Source organism: Ctenopharyngodon idella, chromosome 6 (assembly GCF_019924925.1).
Source record: "Ctenopharyngodon idella isolate HZGC_01 chromosome 6, HZGC01, whole genome shotgun sequence".
NCBI lineage: Eukaryota > Metazoa > Chordata > Actinopteri > Cypriniformes > Xenocyprididae > Ctenopharyngodon > Ctenopharyngodon idella.
The window spans coordinates 8107627-8126665 of NC_067225.1; the positions used below are offsets into that span (position 1 = coordinate 8107627).

Consider the following 19039-nt stretch of genomic DNA (forward strand, 5'->3'; position numbering starts at 1 on the left):
TAAGAGACAGATCTAGACTGCAGGCAGGCCATCAAGCGCATCCACTGTACAGTGTAGAGCATCTATACGAAACCACTCTGATATAGCACATGCAGAATTAGGCAAGGCATTGTCTTGCTTCCCAGGAAAGATGTCATCTTGATGGCAGTATACAATCCCAATATATGCCTCCACATCAATAGTACCTTCACACATATGCAAGTCACCCATACCGTTTGTACTGATGCACCCCCATAACATGACACCTGTCCCTGATGAAAGTCTGGATGGTTCCTTTCGTCTTTGGGACTGAGAACTCGATGCCCGTTTTTTCCAAAAACACACTGAAACGTGGACTCGTCTGACCACAGCACACATTTACACTGTCTTTTGGACCATATGAGATAAGCTCAGGCCCACAGAACTCGGCAGCATCTCTGCATACAATCAATGTATATCTTTCTCCTTGTGTAACAGAGTGAATGTGTTGCATTTCTTGATGCAGCGGCAGACTGTGTTAAGTGACAACGGTTTTCCAAAGTACTCCCGTGGCTATTTTTAACACAGTGCCACCTGAGGGCTCGAAGGTCACACACATTCAACAGAAGTCTGCCTTGCCCTACAAAGACTGAGATTTCTCTGGATTCCCTGAATCTTTTTACAATATTATGTATGGTAGATGGTGAAAGACCTAAATAATGTGATTTTTGAAATGTTTGACAATTCTCTCATGACATTTGGCACAAAGTGGTGAGCCATGACCCATCTTTGCTTGCAAAACCGAGTCTTTGGTGGATGTTCCTTTTATACCCAAACACGATATCCTCACCTATTACCAATTCACCTGCTAATTGTGGACTGTTTCAAAACCGTTTAACTTGGATATTCTGTAATCTTTTCACTATTATTTTGCCTCTGTCCCAAGTTTTTTGGAGTGTGTTACAGCCATCAAAATCAAAATTTGATATATATTTGATAAATATATTTACAAAATACAATTAATTTGGCCAGTGAAAACACTGGGGTTGTAAATGCATTAAATATGATTATATATATAATATTATATATTGTTTTATATTTATGTGTATGTATTGTATATATTTAAGAACATATATGTATTATATGTTCTTAAATATATACAATATTATTAATTAACAAAATGGTTACTTCCTGTCCTTGATTCTGATTGGTCAATAGCTGTGTTTTATTCACGATAAAACACGACCATGACCGCTTCACCCAACGGTTCTGTGTATCACTACACAACACCCTTAGCAACCACTCTTAGCAACGTAAACTGTTTGTTCTCAATCTATATTGTTCATTGAAGCTTACTGTATTATGTATAAGATTGTGAGAAAGAGATTGATAGAACAAGTTTATTACCTGCATTCAGATTTAGCATTTTCCTATGTTCATAATAAAAAATATGTTTAAATGTCCGCTGCAATATCTTGTCCTTTTAACAGTTAAGGGGTTTTCCCGTGACTGACAGCACTAGTCAAAGCATTTGTCAGTTGTGTCTTGTTCCGTGTTCACAACAATTCAGTCTTTTCAATATAAAAGTCTTCTACTGACTGACACACTCATAAAGACAGTCTTTGCCGCCATCTAATGCCGTAATAATGTAACTTCTGTTGCTGTTCACGGTCAGGGAATATTTTTCCGTCGGAAGGAAGGATTTAGTGATTTTACTTCATGAAAGTTGCATTGATACCATAGATTGATACATATTTTTTGGCTTTAATATTTGTATTGTGTGGTAACCGTTTTATAAAAGCAATAAGGTTGTCGAGGCTAGTGCTGTATCATGAATAAGTCACGGCTAAAGGGGTTTGCAGGCACTCCGCTTCACATCATGCCTAACAACGCCCTTCAGCTGTGACTTATTCACGATACAGCACAGCCTCTCGTACCTTATTGCTTACATATAATATGATCCCACTTTAACAGTGTAATCATAGATGTACAGATATTAATTAAAGATGAACATGCAGGATTTTAAAAAATATAAGTAATAATTGTAAATATATGTAAATACAAGTATGTAAAAACATGTATGCATTGCATTTTATCAAATGAATAATTTAAATGTTAGTACATAGCAGTTAAAGACACTTAAAATAAACTGGGTCCTATAATGTAAAAATATAAATTAAATACAAATTAAGTATATAAATAATATTATAATATTATGTATTTAATAATATTGAATGCATTTACATACATTACTTCCATTTAGCACATTTAATAAATGAAAAAGCTTTCCTTTTATAGACCATAGTGGAAGAACACATAAATCTGAACATTCACATGCACTTAATATTCAGAAATATTACTGATTTGACTGCACCTGAGAACTCAACTTAGCTGGATGATGATATCACTGTTTTCTGCAGAGCTGCTTTATAGCTGAATTGAACTCATTTCATAATTGATGCACTTTTTACACAGTTTTTGAACTGAAATGAATCAACACCAAACTGAATAAGGACTGTTTACTATTGTCTTTTTAGAGCTGCTTTACAGCTGACAACTGAATTCTGTTTGTGTCATTGAATCATTATTTTCCTGTTTATCACTGTAAAGCTGCTTTGAAACAATCTGTATTGTAAAAAGCGCTATATAAATAAAGGTGACTTGAATTCTCCTGAATTCTCAGTATATAACTGTGTGTGTATGTGGACAAAATGTCCCCATGAGGAAAACAGCATATAATGTTTTTTAAAAATGCAAAAATGCAGAAATTTTTCTGTGATGGGTAGGGTTAGGTTAGGAGATAGAATATAAAGTTTGTACAGTACAGTATAAAAATTATGTCTATGGAAAGTCCCCACAAAACATGAAAACACAACATGTGTGTGTGTGAGAGTGTGTCTGGTATGATAAAGCAGGTAGAAGGTGAGTCACGCTCAGTGTTTAAGCTACTGACGGGAGAGGCGAACAGGAGCAGGTGGTTGAGTACAGGGGGTCTGAGATTTACCCTTCACCTTCATTTAAATTTTAACAGCAAATACAACATTAAATAGGATCAGCGAACAGAGAGAGAAATGGACAAAGAGAGGAAGAGAAAGACCCCATGATCGCAGTTCAGTGGATGGGTGCTCTGTAAAACAGCCCACAGCTATTAAAACGTCCATTTCGGTGATGTATATTTGAAAGGTGTCTCTAAGAGGTGATGTGCATCTGCTATGTGATGTGTGATTAGATATGTTCTGACAGTCAGTCACAATGAAATGAACTCTGTTTAGGCAAAAGATACAGGGAATATAAAAATATTCTCATATGTGTAAGTTTTAAGGCTCAATGTGACTGCAGGAAGACAGTTCTGCCCTAAAACTGTCCAGTAAATTTTACCATGTCAAATAACATCTCTGTTGAGAAGAATGTTTTTAAAGATAACTATAGAATGATTAAAAACCCACTGCAGAGACAATTTCTGAGAGACTAATTCCAAAAACAGTTATTATGAATTTTATATATAGGAATGATTTTATTAAAGAGTCCTGTAAGAGTTGATTGCATTAATGTTGATATAACTACATCACATTAAGATGATTGAATTACAAAGCCCTACATGTTGACCCAGAAGACTGTATGTCTCTGTTGGATCGTTCCAGATCTAATTTACTAAAAACTCTTTTTGGCACTGCTGCAGGTGTTATTCTGAGGAGCTCTGCTAACATCAGATTAGCATCGTCCTTGACAAGTAAGAAAGGTCATCATAAAGGGCCTTCCAGTGGTGACCAGTCTCCATTAACCATGACCTGTCAAGAAAATGATTCAAGAAGGTTGTAGGAAGTCCATTTCACATCAAGGATCTCATCAAAAATGTATTTATGAAAAATGCATTCCCAGGGAAGCATTATTTCTCATACTTGATGACAACGAGTATGCTGCAGGTTATTTTATTGATTAATATGCATTGCTTATGCATAATCTAAATCTAAATGCACAATTAAACGATATACATCAAAAAATATATATGTTTTTATTATCAGCTGATAACCAAAATCGTACTGATATATTGTGCATCCCTATGAGGGGATGGGCCCTATTTCCTGTAAGATACCACCCATGACACCCAAGCAACTACCTAGCTACACTTTAACAACCATTCATGGTTATTTCTCCACGTTAAAGGGTTAGTTCACCCAAAAATGAAAATTCTGTCATTTATTACTCACCCTCATGCTGTTTTACACCTGTAAGACCTTTGTTGATCTTCGGAACACAAATTGAGATATTTTTGTTTAAATCCAATGGCTCCATGAGGCCTATATAGGGAGCAATGACATTTCCTCTCTCAAGATCCATAAAGGTACTAAAAACATATTTAAATCAGTTCATATGAGTACAGTGGTTCAATATTAATATTATAAAGCAACGAGAATATTTTTGGTGCACCAAAAAAAACTAAATAACGAATTATTTAGTGATGGCCGATTTCAAAACACTGCTTCAGGAAGCTTCGGAGCATAATGAATCAGCGTGTTGAATCCGCAGTTCGGAGTGTTTCATGATTCGACACGCTGATTCATAACGTTCCGAATCTTCCTGAAGCAGTGTTTTGAAATCGGCCATCACTAAATAAGTCGTTATTTTGTTTTTTTTGGCACGCCAAAAATATTCTTGTCGCTTTATAATATTAATATTGCACCACTGTACTCACATGAACTGATTTAAATATGTTTTTAGTACATTAATGGATCTTGAGAGAGGAAATGTCATTGCTCCCTATGTAGGCCTCACTGAGCAATCGGATTTAAACAAAAATATCTTAATTTGTGTTCCGAAGATCAATGAAGGTCTTACGGGTGTAAAACGGCACGAGGGTGAGTAATTAATGACAGAATTTTCATTTTTGGATGAACTACCCCTTTAATTACTTACCCTCATGTCATCCCAAACCTGTAAGATCTTCGTTCATCTTCAGCACACATTTTAAGATATTTTTGATGAAGTCCAAGAGTTTTTGAAGCACACATTGGCAGCGACGTCATTGCACCTTTTGACGTCCAGTAAAGGCATCGTTAAAAAAAATAGTCCACGTGAATACAGTGGTTCAACCTTAATATTATGAAGCGATAAAAATACTTTTTGTGCGCAAAAACATAACAAAAATAACGACTTTATTTAACAATTTAAACTGTTGTCATATGCAGTTGACGCAGTGAACGCAGTTCAGCGCTTCTGTGTTTACGTCTGAATGCCGGCTCAGTATTGGCAGACGCTGTACACATGAGCAGCACGACGCATACGTGTGATGCTGACACAGGAGCCGGCCAATAATGACTCGGCGTTCTGGCGTAGAACATGGAAACGCTGAACTGCTTCACTACGTCAACAAAAATATCTTAATTTGTATTCCGAAGATGATCAAAGGTCTTACGGGTTTGGAACGACATGTGGGTAAGCAATTAATGACAGAAATTTCATTTTTGGGTGAAATAACCCTTTAATGTAAGAGCAGCTGTGGCCATTTGTGACTTGAAAGTGCAAGGCTTCCAGTGTCATCTGCTTCCAGTTATATTGGCTGTACAAAAGCAGTTCATTATGCTGCTTGATATTGCAAACTGGTATTTGTTATATTATTATTATCGTAATCATAAACACTAGTTTGTAGTGGAAATAGTTTTACCGTTTACTGCACTTTGTTATTCTTCTAGATATTTACTATAGCAGATGAATGGGAAGTCTTGCACATTCACAGAAAATAGCTTACTTCTGCACTGCAAAATAAGGTGTATGCTTAACTATTGCTTAGTTTCCCAACCATACATTTTTTTGAGTCTACTTATAACAAAAATAAGTGATAAAATAAATTTTGGTTATAAAAATGTCAATCACACAGGTTACTTAGTGGAGATTTCTTATAGAGTATATTTTTGTCGACCAATGATCTGTGCTGTCTCTGTGTGTTTCTGCTTCCCCCCTGGAGCATTTTTTGCACAGATATTTATGAGTCAGGGTAAGGGAGGGCTCAGAGAGCTCATAACTCATGCTCAGATGCATCAGAGTTTCCCGTTCTCTCTTTTCATCCTCTCATCTATCTCTACACTCTACTCTTTCTGTCTCTGCACAAGTATGTTTACTCATTCCATCAAGATCGTTCTCTCCTTCATCACCACTTGACATCCTTCTCTTACTGTTCTGAATTCTGTAGCCAACTCACGTATTCCCTGCTTCCCTGTCTCTCATATCTTAATGTGCAGCTCTTGCTGATCTGTATTCTGTGAGTATAGCAATGTGTACAGCCACCCATCACTCATGTATCAGACAAGTGCAGTGATTGGTTTGATGAAGGCCAAGAAACTCAGATAAACGAGGTAAACAAGTCAGGTTAAAGACTCCAATAAATGCCTGTTAGCTTTGATACCATCTAGAAGCGAGTGTATTCCTATAAAATCAGATATGTGGATTTAAAGTCACCATGAAATCCAAACTGACGATTCTTATTTTTTTATGGAATATTGAAGTATTTATTATAAATGATTTATCCATGCACATCATTTTATATATATATATATATATATATATAAAATTTAAATTCATGACAATGTGCCTCTAAACACACACACTCACCCACCCCCTCAAAAGCATGAAGTGCCATGTATAGCAAAGTATTTTTTTATTTAATAATACTTAATATTATGCCACAATATGGAGAAAAGACTATCGCAACTTCTGTTTCATGCCGACTTTAAATACATTGACTTTCTCTTCTTGAAAAACAGACCAAAGTATTGATAATTTTTCATAAAATGTTCTCTAGACTGTAATATGAGAATGTGCCTCCTGCCTCTGACTATCAATAGCAAGTATCAAATCATAGTTTATGATTTGAGAACATTGACATAAACAAAAGGTTATTGGCTATTAAAAAAGGGACCCCTTCGATATATCCCACCCTGACCTTCTGTTTCAATAGTTAAGTCAAGTCAAATTTATTTGTATAGTGCTTTTCACAATACACATTGTTTCAAAGCAGCTTTACAGGAAATCATGATGTTAATGTTTATAATAATTATAGCCACATTAAGCAGATTAGAGCTTGTTTATAATATAGTTTATATTTTGCGATAATACAAACAATCAAGTCATTGAGTTATTCTACGTAGTATTTATTGCCCTACGCAAGTACACTGTATGTATATGGGTAAAGTTAGACATACTTATTTATCCAACTTTATATAAAGAGCTGGGCGATAATATAGTTATTTTTTGTGACAAAAAAAAAAAAAATCATGTAGCTGAGATTTTCTATAGTATATATCGCTTTATGTGAGTGTATTGTATATTTGTAGATAAAGTTGGATATAATATATATCAAATTAGGATGTATTATATAACCCACTTTTAATATATCGCTGGGCAATAATATACTTTACTCTTTTTTTGACAATATAACAAGCAAGCAGTTGAGATTTTGCTATATAGTACATACTAAGTGTACTGTATGTATCCAGGTAAGGTTGGATATAATTATAGTAATTGTAAAATTCATTATTAATTGCAAATATGTTAATTAATACAAGTTATTAATTTGTTATCTGGTGATATTGATGATTATGAAACATGTGAGGTTTTCTTCAATAGGAAATATGTCAACACAGGAACTCATCAAGCCATTTAACCCAGATCAGGAATAATCAAATCACAAGGAAAATAATCACAAGGAAAGTGATTTCAGTCTGGTAGCCCAAGAAATGCAGACAAACTGGCAGTTCTGTGAAAAATGCAGATTTGCTGGCCACTCACAGGACAGCAATAGGCTACTTTCGTACATGGTGAGAAAATGTGCTTAAATACATGTCCAGAAATAGCCAGAAATAGACAGATTTACCACTACTGCAATATATTTTAAGTCAATGCCTTTCACTCGTGCCTGCTTTATTCACACATAACACACACAGTTTTCTTTACTCTGAGGCCCTCATTCCTCTCAAGAGATGGACACAGATGCTGTTACAAGCTGTTTTCCTCTCACCTACAGGAACCTGCACTTCTCTCGTCCATCACAACAAAATCTCACTTCTGCCATGCAGTAAACCACGGATAATATCTCTGCTGTGTAGGTCGTTCTGTCTCGTATCCACAGGTCAAGCAGAATCCTGCTAGAATCCAGCATACTTGGGCTATTTGTCTTCCAGTGCACGTCGACAATGACATGTGCTTAGCCACAACAATCTATTTATTCACTTCCTCTGCTATGATTTAGGAGAGTTGCATACCCTGCTGATTGCATACCTGATTTGGTGGTTCTACCAGTGTTATTTCATTTATATACTATATTATAGTATTTATATTATTTTATAATATATTTATATTATAGTTCTTATTAATTTTTTTAATCAGCATTTTGATTTTCACATTTAAATTTTTTTCATTTATTTTTTTGCTATGTTCTTTTGATATTTTATTAGTTGTTTTTTTTTTAACATTACTAATTAGGTTTCATTAATTTTTTACATCAGTTTTAGTTTTAGTTAAAGTCACCATGAAATCAAAATTGACCATTTTTATTTCTGTATAGAATATTGCAGTATTTATTATAAATGATTTATATTCATTTGTCCTCTTAATCATTAATCAAAATAACTTCCCCTCCCACTCGTAATGGCATCTCTTCTCTGATGACACGTTTACTGCCGCAAGGGCGGGACAATCTGTCACTCACATGAGATCGACTAATAGCAAAATTAGAATTTTAATTTTCACAATTTAATTTTTTTTTTCATTTAAATTTTATTTATATTTAGTTTTTTGTTACGTTCTTTTGACTTTTTTTTTTCAACATTACTATTAGGTTTCAATTATTTTTACCATGAAATCAAAACTGACAATTCTTATTTTTGTTTAGAACATTGCAGTATTTATTATAAATGATTTATTCATGCACATAATAAAAAAAAAAAAAAATCATTTGTCCTCTTAATCATTAATCAAAATAACTTCCCCTCCCACTCTGATGACACGTTTACTGCCGCAAGGGCGGGACAATCGGTCACTCACATGAGATCGACTAATAGCAAACAACGATCCAATCAACTCCTGACAGACAAAATCAAGTCCCGCCCTACATTTTTTCTTGTTTGAGAAGCCTTTTTACTCATATATACTTCACAATAGGGAAGAAAAGAAGATCGCAACTTCTGTTTCATGCCCACTTTAAATTTATTTCAGTTAGTTGCCTAGGCAACATTTCTAATTTTATTTAGTTCAGGATTTTCATCTAATATTTATAATTTATTTTATTTGCAGCTTTATTTCAATTAGCAAAAATGTTTTTCATAGTTTTAATTTTAATTAACGATAATAACTCTGGGTTCTACAGGACATTTGTCAACTGGCCAAACTGGGAGACCAACTAAACCAGCTCAGACCACCTTAGACTGGTTTTGTTAGTTTCTTTGGAAATTTAAATAGCTTTCAGGAGCTGTTTCAGGTTTAAAAGGATTATGAGTTATATGAGCTACTATCTTCTCACATTACTGTAAGCAACAGTGTATGCTCAGTTACATACAACTGATACAAGAAATAAGGCAAATGAGCACAAATACAAAAAATACATTCTGAAATGAACTAATTATGCTCTTTTTGGCACAAACGAGAATGCAGATATAACCATTTTATGCAGATCATGACTGAAGTTATTTACAGTATGTTAAGTATGCTGCTGAGATGCAGGGGGTTGTTGGGTTAATTATGTACTGATCCTCCTTCCAACATGTGATGAGACATCAACACACGTGATTAAGGACAGATTTCGATACTGTTTGTATATTCTTAAATAAAGCTGAAATACACTTACCGAGACGCTGGAAAGCCTCAGAAGCTGCATGCCGGAGGTTCTGCATGCTGTCTGCTTCTTCTGATGGACCTTGATGGAACTGCTGATATGACGGGAGGCTCTCACTGTGACCCATACATTTTGAGTGTGGTACTGGACCTCATCACTGTCCCTTTATCCAGCATGCCATCCTCTTGCTTCAGGCAGCTTGTGGCAGACAGCACCCACGCTGACACAAGTTCCCTTCTCTGTCCTCCTACGTTTACTCTGAGAGTTCTCCTCCTGTCTCTCTGTACCTCTCTCTCCTTCTCTCTCTCTCTGTTGCTCTCCTGCCTCCTGCAGCTGCCACTGCCGCTTGTCTGTTGCAGGCCAATCAGAATTCTTCTGCAAACCACCATCCAATTGGCTGAAAATTAAAGAGAGGCAAGGGATTGCTGGTTTGTTTTGAAAGGCTGGTGCATCTAAAACACCCAGAGGGTGTCTGTAAGTGTTTGCGTCTCAGTATGAGTGCGTGAGAAAGAGAGAGTCTCAATGAGCAATAGAGAGAAAAATATTTTTAAAATTCTACTCATCTCCAGAAAAATAAACCGAGCAAATAAGCTAAACAAATGCACAATAGCTGAATAAATTAATATTACAAATATAATACTATATAACAAATATAACTGCTTGATTTTATATAATTGCAAAATGTAAACTATATTGTCGCACAGTGTGATATATTTAAAGCTATAGTAGCCTAAGCTACATCTAACTTTATCAGCATACAGTACTCACCTAAAGCAATATATACTATCCCAGCTAACAGGGAACATTCTGGCAAGGTTCTCTCAAAGTTATGAACAAACATTTCAGTAACATTAATAGAACGTTTGTTCAATGTTATCTGGTCTTTAATAATGTTCTCAAAATGTTAGCACAATAACATTATTTATATAGCTACATTGTTCATGAAACATTTCCTAAAACGTTTTAGTCGGATGTTCCTGTTTTTTAAATGTTGCTACTAGAACGTTTAGAGAACATTAAAGTTAACGTTCCCACAATGTTTGCAAAATGATCAAATGGAATGTTCTCTTCGCGTTCGTACAACCAAAAAAAAGTTTTAAAAACTTTTAAAAAACTGTATGTTTCTTTTTCTCAGAACTGCGTGATATAAAGTCGCAAATGCGTGTTATAAAGTCAGAATTATGAGATATAAACTCGCAATGCTGAGAAAAAAAATCAGTCTTTTTTTTCCTCAGAAGTCAATTTCGAGATATAAACAAAGTCTTTAGTATAAACTCGCAATTGCGATAAAAAGTCAGAACTGCGAGTTTATATCTGACTTTATTTCTCGCAGTTGCGTGTTTATATCCCGCAATTCTGACTTTATAACTCGCAATTGCATTTGCAACTTTATATCACGCAATTCTGAGGAAAAAAAAAAGGCAGAATTGCGAGATGTAAAATCGCAGTGAGAGTAAAAGTCCGAATTGTGAGATAAAAATCGCAATTATCTTTTATTTTATTTTTATTCAGTGACGGAACAAGCATAGCCCGCAGCGTCCGTTAAGATAGTCCACGTAAAAAAATATAAGTTAGCCCTAGTGATGACACGAAGACAACTGCACGAGCAATATTAAATATATTAAATATAATATTATATATTTAGCTTACCATCTCAGCATTTCATTTTCAAGCAGCCCATTCATCTCTCCTGTTCTACCTGCCGAGTAGAAAAAGCGAAAGCGTAAATACTCCATCTGGTTTGTCCCTCCTGCTTCTCCGTTCGTTGAAGCGCTCACAACAACCACAACAACCCACCCGATTAATATCATCATCATGAGCTTCGCTCTGCTGCCTGTCTGCTTTCATCACCGGTTATATTACATCTCTGATCAAGTGTTTTAAAAGCTGACAAGATATATTTATAACCAAGAACCATTCGCTTCTGACATATTGGGGTAAGAATGAACGAAGCATCTTGTATATCAGAGTACGTTAATTTTAAAGCAGCTAATAAAATGAAGCTTAGGGATGTTTCTGTCTTCCAGGGACTGCATTGTATTTGTATGACTTTACAGTGGTGTAAAGATCTTTCACTCCTCAGTTATTTAACATTATCCCCACCTTCCGACGTGAATGCTTTTCTAAATTTTTTTTGTGCTTTGATCTCATCAGACGTCTAGTTTCACTTTAGACGTTATCATATGGATCATTGTTATCAGTTAGAATATTGCATATGAAGCGAATCATAATGTGTTTTTTTTCTGTTACTTAAATTCATATCATTTTTTTCATGACCATCTAAACCTGCTTGACAGCTTGTGCTTTAACTAAGAACTCAGAATAGGAGTGGTTTATATTCAGTATAATTTATTAGACAGTATCCCAGATCTGTTGTTGTGTTTGTCAATTCAGCTGATGATTTCATCACAGCTCTGCGTCACCTTTGTCCTTGATCTGTGTGTGTACACATGAGTTTACACTGTTAGTCTTGGTCAGGAGTATTTGCTGTACACATAATCTGGACTTCAAAATATACTTGTTTTACAATTAAAAATAAATGTAACCTTAGAATTAACTCACTCTCTTGACTGTCATCTATATTAGTAATTATCACAAATTATAATTTGAAAGCTTAAAAATTCACTTACACAAACCGTTTTGAAATTGGACATTATCATTTTTAAAGCTGCTTTCACTTCTGCAATAATCTGCTGATTGTCTTCTTTAACTTGTTTAATCAAACAAGTTGTTGTCATTCAGCATCTGAAATTCTATGGCACTCGTTCTCTCACAGGACAATCATCCACGGTGACAAACGCAACAGCTGTGACATGGGGAACGTTTAGAGATGGAGAAACAGATAAGGTGAGTGTGTTCAAAGACAGGCTGCCAGCAGAGTTGGACAATGCAGCATTTGTGTGCTTCTTAGTTTTTTTTTTTTGTCTCATGACTTCTCTGAGAGTGTATGCATCACTGTCTTTGTAGTTCTGGTGATGAGGACGGTTCTGGGGAGAGGGGTCTGCTCCACACGTGGAGGGGATATTCCTACAGCACCACACCAGAGCGGGTGCTGCTCTCCCGGCCTGTGCTCCAGGCTGCTCTGGGAGCTAGACATGGTGTTCTGCTAGTAGAGGGTAATACATTTATTATTCACACTAGAACAAGCATAGATACACATGCAAATTTGGCTGGGAAACACTGTAGATGAAAAGCACTAATATTTGATAAGCTTTTTGTTTAAAGTCAATGTCAAATGTACTATTTATTGATGTTATTTATGTTATACTTACTGTGTGCAAGTCATCTGTGAATGTTATTGCAATCTTTTCTTAACAATCATTCATCAAAATATAATAATGTCTGCCTTTAAACGCCTTTCCAAGCTGACATCATCTAAGCTGTGAGAGGTCTTGGTTATGTTAAAGGGTTAGTTCACCCAAAAAGGAAATCTCTGTCATTAATTACTCACCCTCATGCTGTTCCACACCCGTAAGACTTTCGTTCATCTTCAGAACACAAATTAAGATATTTTTGATAAAATCCGAGAGCTTTCTGACTCCTCCATAGACAACGATTTAACTGCCACTGTCAAGGTCCAGAAAGGTAGTAAAGACATCGTTAAAATAGTCAACGTGACTACAGTGGTTCAAACTTAATTTTATGAAGCAACGAGAATACTTTTTGTGCGCTAAAACAAAACAAAAATAATGACTTTATTCAACAATCTCTTCTCTTCCCTGCCGGTCTCCTACGCTGCTGATGTAGTAAACACAGTGCAGCGCTTCCGTGTTTATGTCAAACGCCGGCTCAATAGCTTGCTGTCTGTAGAGGAAGTCAGAAACCTCTCAGATTTCATCAAAAATATCTTAATTTGTGTTCCGAAGATGAACAAAGGTCTTACAGGTTTGGCAACAGAGTTTACATTTTTGGGTGAACTAACCCTTTAACACAGTAATTTAACAGGATATGTCTCCCAAAAAAAAAAAAAAAAATACTGTAATTATTTACTCACCATCATGTCAGTCCAAACCTGTTTAACTTTATTTCTTCTATGGAGCCCAAAAGATATTCTGAAAAACGTCTGTTTGTCCATTCAATGAAAGTCATTGGTGTCTAGTGTTGTTTTAGACTCCATTGAATTTCATTGTATGGGTTCCACAAAAGAAAGTCATACACGTTTGCATTTTATATTTGGGTGAACTGTCCTAAAATGGAAAAAAATTAATCATTTGAAAAGAGATCATTACCATTTGGATACATTGAGATATTCTTGAGGGTGAATATGAGCCTCCATGACATGATCAAAAAGACTTTCTATTAGAAAAGTGTTATTAGCAGTGAAAACTGCTGAAAATGTTTTATGTTAACTTTAAACGAGTGGTTCTTAGCTTTTTTGGGAGTTTTATTGACAGACGATCTAACCAATCATAATTTTGTTCAACAAAGCAGTCAGGGGAGTTGAACTTGAAAAATGGTGTGTATTGACGTCTTTCCGCGATTCCTTCAGATTTCCTTCTGATGTTCATTCATGTTTATTTGATGCTATAATTTAACTAGTAGGAAGAGATGTTCGGTTCACAAGCTGCTTGAACTGAGGTGATACAGTGATCTGTCACAACACATTAAAGAGCCACAAAACTTTATTTAATTGTTGAAATTTCTTTGAAAATTACAAAATTTGAAATTTGAGACTTTGTTTCATATCAAAAGTAACCTGCTCTGTCTTGTCTGTCGATGTGCTGTCAGTGTCCTCTTTGCTCGGCAATGTATTTTTCACTGCTTGAGTGGCATGGCTTGACTTAGTCGGACGTAGCAACAGTAAAGTGGGCGGGTCTTTGCGAATGTCGATTGGCAAAAAAATGTCACTTTCAAACCAAGCAGCTTTCTGTTTGTTAACACGGCAAATCTGCGTGACCAATTTGAATCTGGATTGCAATGTATGTGGATTTTGCCTAACCTTAAGATATTTCCTCCGGTATTTCTCCTATAATTATGACAAAACAGCTTGTTTTCAAACTTCTTTTTTTTATTAACAGAAACTGGGAGTATAGAAATATTAAGTATTTTTATGATTCCAGAAGTTCCAAGAATTGTACATTCTTGAATAAAAACAATCGTTATTGAAGGGGAAAGTACTTTAAGTAAGATTATTTTAATATAATTAATTGAAAACATTTTAAGTCATCCTGTGGCACCATTAGAAGTTTACTGAGGTCCCCTAGTTGGCTTGGCACCAGTCCCTGGGTTGAGAACCACTGCTTTAAACAGATGCTTGTGAAAAGATTAACTTGCTTCTCATACATTTTGCAATGATATTACAATCCAAATATGTAATAATTTATATACTATATTTAGGGGGACAAGTCTACAGTTTTGGTGAGTTGCCTTGGAAACAAAACCAAACATCATCAGTAGTGACTGAGCCTGTTTTGGAGGCAGTGCTTAGCGAACAACGTGTTGTTTTTGTGGCTGCTGGCTCCGCCCATAGTGGAGTAGTAACGGAGGATGGAGGTGTGCACATGTGGGGAGAAAATGCTCATGGCCAGTGTGGCCTGTCGGGACTCTCTGTTATCCCTAACCCCACACCTGTGGCCGTGCTTGACTCTGAGGCCACGCCCCCTCAGACGGTGAAGATCCTGGAGGTGGCATGTGGGGATCAGCACACTTTGGCTCTTTCAGCCAAGCATGAAGTCTGGGCTTGGGGCAGCGGGTGCCAGCTGGGCCTGAACACATCAACGTTTCCTGTCTGGAAGCCCCAGAAGGTAGAGCCCCTGGCCGGAAGGCACGTGTTGCAGGTGGCCTGTGGAGCCGCTCACAGCCTGGCTCTGGTGCGATGTCTCCCCCCTCCGCAGGAGCCTCGGAAACCCCCTCAAGACAAGTGCGGTCAGTGCCATCAGCTGCTGTACACTATGACGGACAAAGAGGACCATGTCATCATCTCTGATGGCCATCACTGTCCACTAGGTGTTGAGCAGGACAGCGGCGAGACCAAGTCTGCATTAGAAGGCAGCCCAGAACAGGGTAAACAAGGCAAAAGCTCTCCTACAGAACCTGTTCCATCCATGTCCACCCAGATCCCAAGATCACCCACCTCAAGCACAATCCCTGACAGCACACCTGCCTCTGAATCCCAAAATCAGGTTCCTGCATCTAGCCAAGAACCTGCAGAACCAACCATAGAAGACTCGACTGAACCTGAAGCTCCAGTCACAAATGGAGAGGTTTGTGTCGAAGCCTCAGAGTCCTGCACCCCTGAGCCGGACAGCTGTCGAGCCATAGGGGGGAAGTGCTCCCCATTCCCCGATGAGCAGGCAGTGAAGGCCTATCTTAAGAGACTTTCTGATCATGCCCTGGCAGAGCACACCACCAAGACCCCCACGATTCATTCTGCTCAGGTTAGTCTCTGACAGTAGCTACGTTTACATGCATCCAAATGATCCAATAGTTGGCTCAATCTGATTGTAAAGCCTTCATATAAACAATTTAAAGGGTTAGTTCACCCAAAAATGAAGCTACTTAATTACTCACCCTCATGTCGTTCCAAACCTGTGAGACTTTTGTTCATCTTTGGAACATAAATGAAGATCTTTTTGATGAAATCTGAGAGCTTTCTGTCCCTCCATAGACAGCCTACGTAACCAATGAGGTTCATTCTCGTGTTACGCAGCACATTTGAGCTTCCAGAAGAGGTTTGTTCTCACGTGTCATTCAGGTTCGGTTGAGCTTCGGTTTATGTTCGCTGATCAATGTTTATATGTGAGTAAAAGCCTTAATCAAACCTGTTTATCATAAAAAGTGATCAAGCCTCTTGGACTAAACCACTCAATTCATATGGATTATTTTTACGTTCTCTTTATGAACTTTTTGAAGCGTCAAAGTTTCAATTATGTAGGCTGTCTATGGAGGGACAGAAATCGCTCAGATTTCATCAAACAGATCTTCATTTGCGTTGCGAAGATAAACGAAAGTCTTACGAGTTTGGAACAACATGAGGGTGAGTAATTTATGACAGAATTTTCATTTTTGGGTGAACTAAACAGTACGCCTTGTCTTCCTGCTTCAGTGGAAATTACATCAACACATTGAATAATGCTGTGCGTTTCAAGGCACTTCAGTAGGCCTTTAACAAATATTCTAGCTAAAATATCTATATTTTTGATTTAGTTAAATATACAACACTCAAAAATATGAACTTTACTGTTGTTAGTTTCACTCAAACCATCCTTGTTCACATTACTTAAAAAAACTCACGTAACTACATGAACTTAAGTTGTTTCTACTAAAAACGAGTATTGTCAGCCTAAGTGTTTGTTCAGTCAACTTAACATTGCTGAGTGAAACGCACAAATTAATGTTGACATAATGAGTTATTTTTTTTGAGTGCATTTTATAGAGCAAATAGTTTAATAAGATAAATTAAGTCAATAAATGTGTTCACCTTATGTAATAAACTTTTATAACATAACATTATTAAGTAAACTGCACATATAAATATTATGTAACAGTGACAAATTCAAATGATTTGTATTTACTTAAGATATTTTGTCAGCTTTACTTGAATTTCTTTTGTTCATACAACTAAATTGTTATTTGTACAAATAACTCAATATAGTTGTGTGGAACCACTTGACGCTGCTTTTTTAAGTAAATCCAACAATTCATTTTTTTGAGTGTAGCTGGTCATTACTATTCATCAAGTCGACCATCCCAAGCCATCGTAATTCAGACTGTTTCATTTCTTCTAAATGTGCAATTCAGAGCTCTCACGTCCTGCTCACATCTGTCCCATCACAGCTCTCCAGTGACCCCACTGATCCTTTCACCTCTGACCCCTTGATCCCGGTCGCCCAGTCTGTGACTCCAATGGGCTCTGCGTTGAACAACTTGGTGGTGTCCTGTGCCTCTGCAGTGGGGGAACGTGTAGTGTCTACATATGAAGCTCTCTCTCTGAGAAAAGTCATTGGTTACTGGGTAAGTGTATTCTCCAGTTTGTATACTGTACATTTTAATGCCAGAATCACGCTCTTTAAACATTAAACCAACACATTTTCTATATTATTATGTCATTTTCTCACTTGGAAAGAAACTGAAGGATAATGATCCAGCTATGATGTGTTTGACCAGAGTTGTTGTGCTCCAGGTTCCAGGAGAGGGCCGTGAGCGAGTGGAGGAGAGACTCCGTCTGGAGGAGCCCATGCAGGGGAAGAAAAGCTCCAGCCTGGGGGATATCCGAGAGGAGGAGGCGGAGCTCAGCCGTCGCCTGTCCCTGCCTGGCCTGCTCTCTCAGGGTACACACGCTCTCCTTCTCTTACACCCAGTGTACCGTCTCCGTAAGTCTGCATGGGGATGTGTGTCTACGCTTGAGTTTTCATTAGCATGGACTAGTTGTCGAGCATCTTACCAAGTTTCGCCGCTCTCATCCATCAGCTCATTGCACGCTTGGTGTTTCTGCTGCAGAGGCTATGAATAACTAACAACTCCATTCCTTTTTGTGACAAATTTCATAAATATTTAAAGAAAATGGTCTGATTTTATAATCATCTGAGTGTAGAGGGCATAACGTGACTCGCTGTTTAGACCCATGTGAACCAGAGAAATGATTGCTATGAATGTATTCTTTTATTCGTTAAATATGTGAAGTTTAATCATAATCCTGTGCAGTGTGTTCAGGCTTAGTTCATTCAGTTCAACCCTGCAAATCACCGCTTGGCCAACTTTTGACTACGCATCGTAATGTGTTTGTTAATGGCATGGCTTCTATTGCCATGGCTCTTCAAATTTCTGCCGACGGCACGTGTGGACAGTTTTCCCATATATTGCTGTTGCCATGGTTTCAGACATTGCAGCATTTGAGGTGACGGTGTCGGTATCCCACACAACAACTGAAGGTATTTATGTGTAGTTGCAGTTGTACGAAGCGTAATGTTTAGATTAGAAGTAGATTTTTTGGTGAATCTCACAGAAATTTTAGCTCAAAATCAAAAGAAAAAATACATTTTTATTTTGCATAAAAGAAATTAAGCTTATTTTTCAACCATTATGTTTTTTTGCATTATGATTGTGATCATTTAATCAAGCACATTTTACACCCAAATTCTTATTACTGTAGGGTTTTTGGACATTTGACATCACTTTCGGTTTTTTGTTTTCTCATTATTTTCAATGGTGATTCTCATTAGATTCTGTAGTAATAATTACAAATATAGAAATTAAAAAAATACAAGTTTATTTTTATTGAAATCAGAGTAAATTAAAGGCAGTATAACGATTTCTTGA

The 19039-nt window shown here is 36.8% G+C and overlaps 2 protein-coding genes across 5 annotated transcripts in view; one reads left to right on the top strand and one right to left on the bottom strand.

Moving 5' to 3' along the window:
• The window catches only part of cdk15 (cyclin-dependent kinase 15), a 29649-nt gene extending 19531 nt beyond the window's left edge, over positions 1 to 10118 (bottom strand). The window contains exon 1 of the mRNA XM_051898050.1: positions 9794 to 10118. Coding sequence (XP_051754010.1) covers positions 9794 to 9908 — 115 coding nt within the window. The 5' untranslated portion in view covers positions 9909 to 10118. The remainder of the gene's footprint in view (positions 1 to 9793) is intronic.
• A 1420-nt stretch (positions 10119 to 11538) lies between these two features.
• The window catches only part of als2b (alsin Rho guanine nucleotide exchange factor ALS2 b), a 31575-nt gene continuing 24074 nt past the window's right edge, over positions 11539 to 19039 (top strand). For 2 of the 4 annotated variants that reach the window (XM_051897117.1, XM_051897118.1), the window contains exons 1-6: positions 11539 to 11718; positions 12558 to 12628; positions 12749 to 12897; positions 15119 to 16158; positions 17558 to 17734; positions 17904 to 18093. In XM_051897117.1, coding sequence (XP_051753077.1) covers positions 12612 to 12628; positions 12749 to 12897; positions 15119 to 16158; positions 17558 to 17734; positions 17904 to 18093 — 1573 coding nt within the window. In that variant the 5' untranslated portion in view covers positions 11539 to 11718; positions 12558 to 12611. The remainder of the gene's footprint in view (positions 11719 to 12557; positions 12629 to 12748; positions 12898 to 15118; positions 16159 to 17557; positions 17735 to 17903; positions 18094 to 19039) is intronic. The other 2 variants (XM_051897119.1, XM_051897120.1) reach the window with 2 other exon arrangements.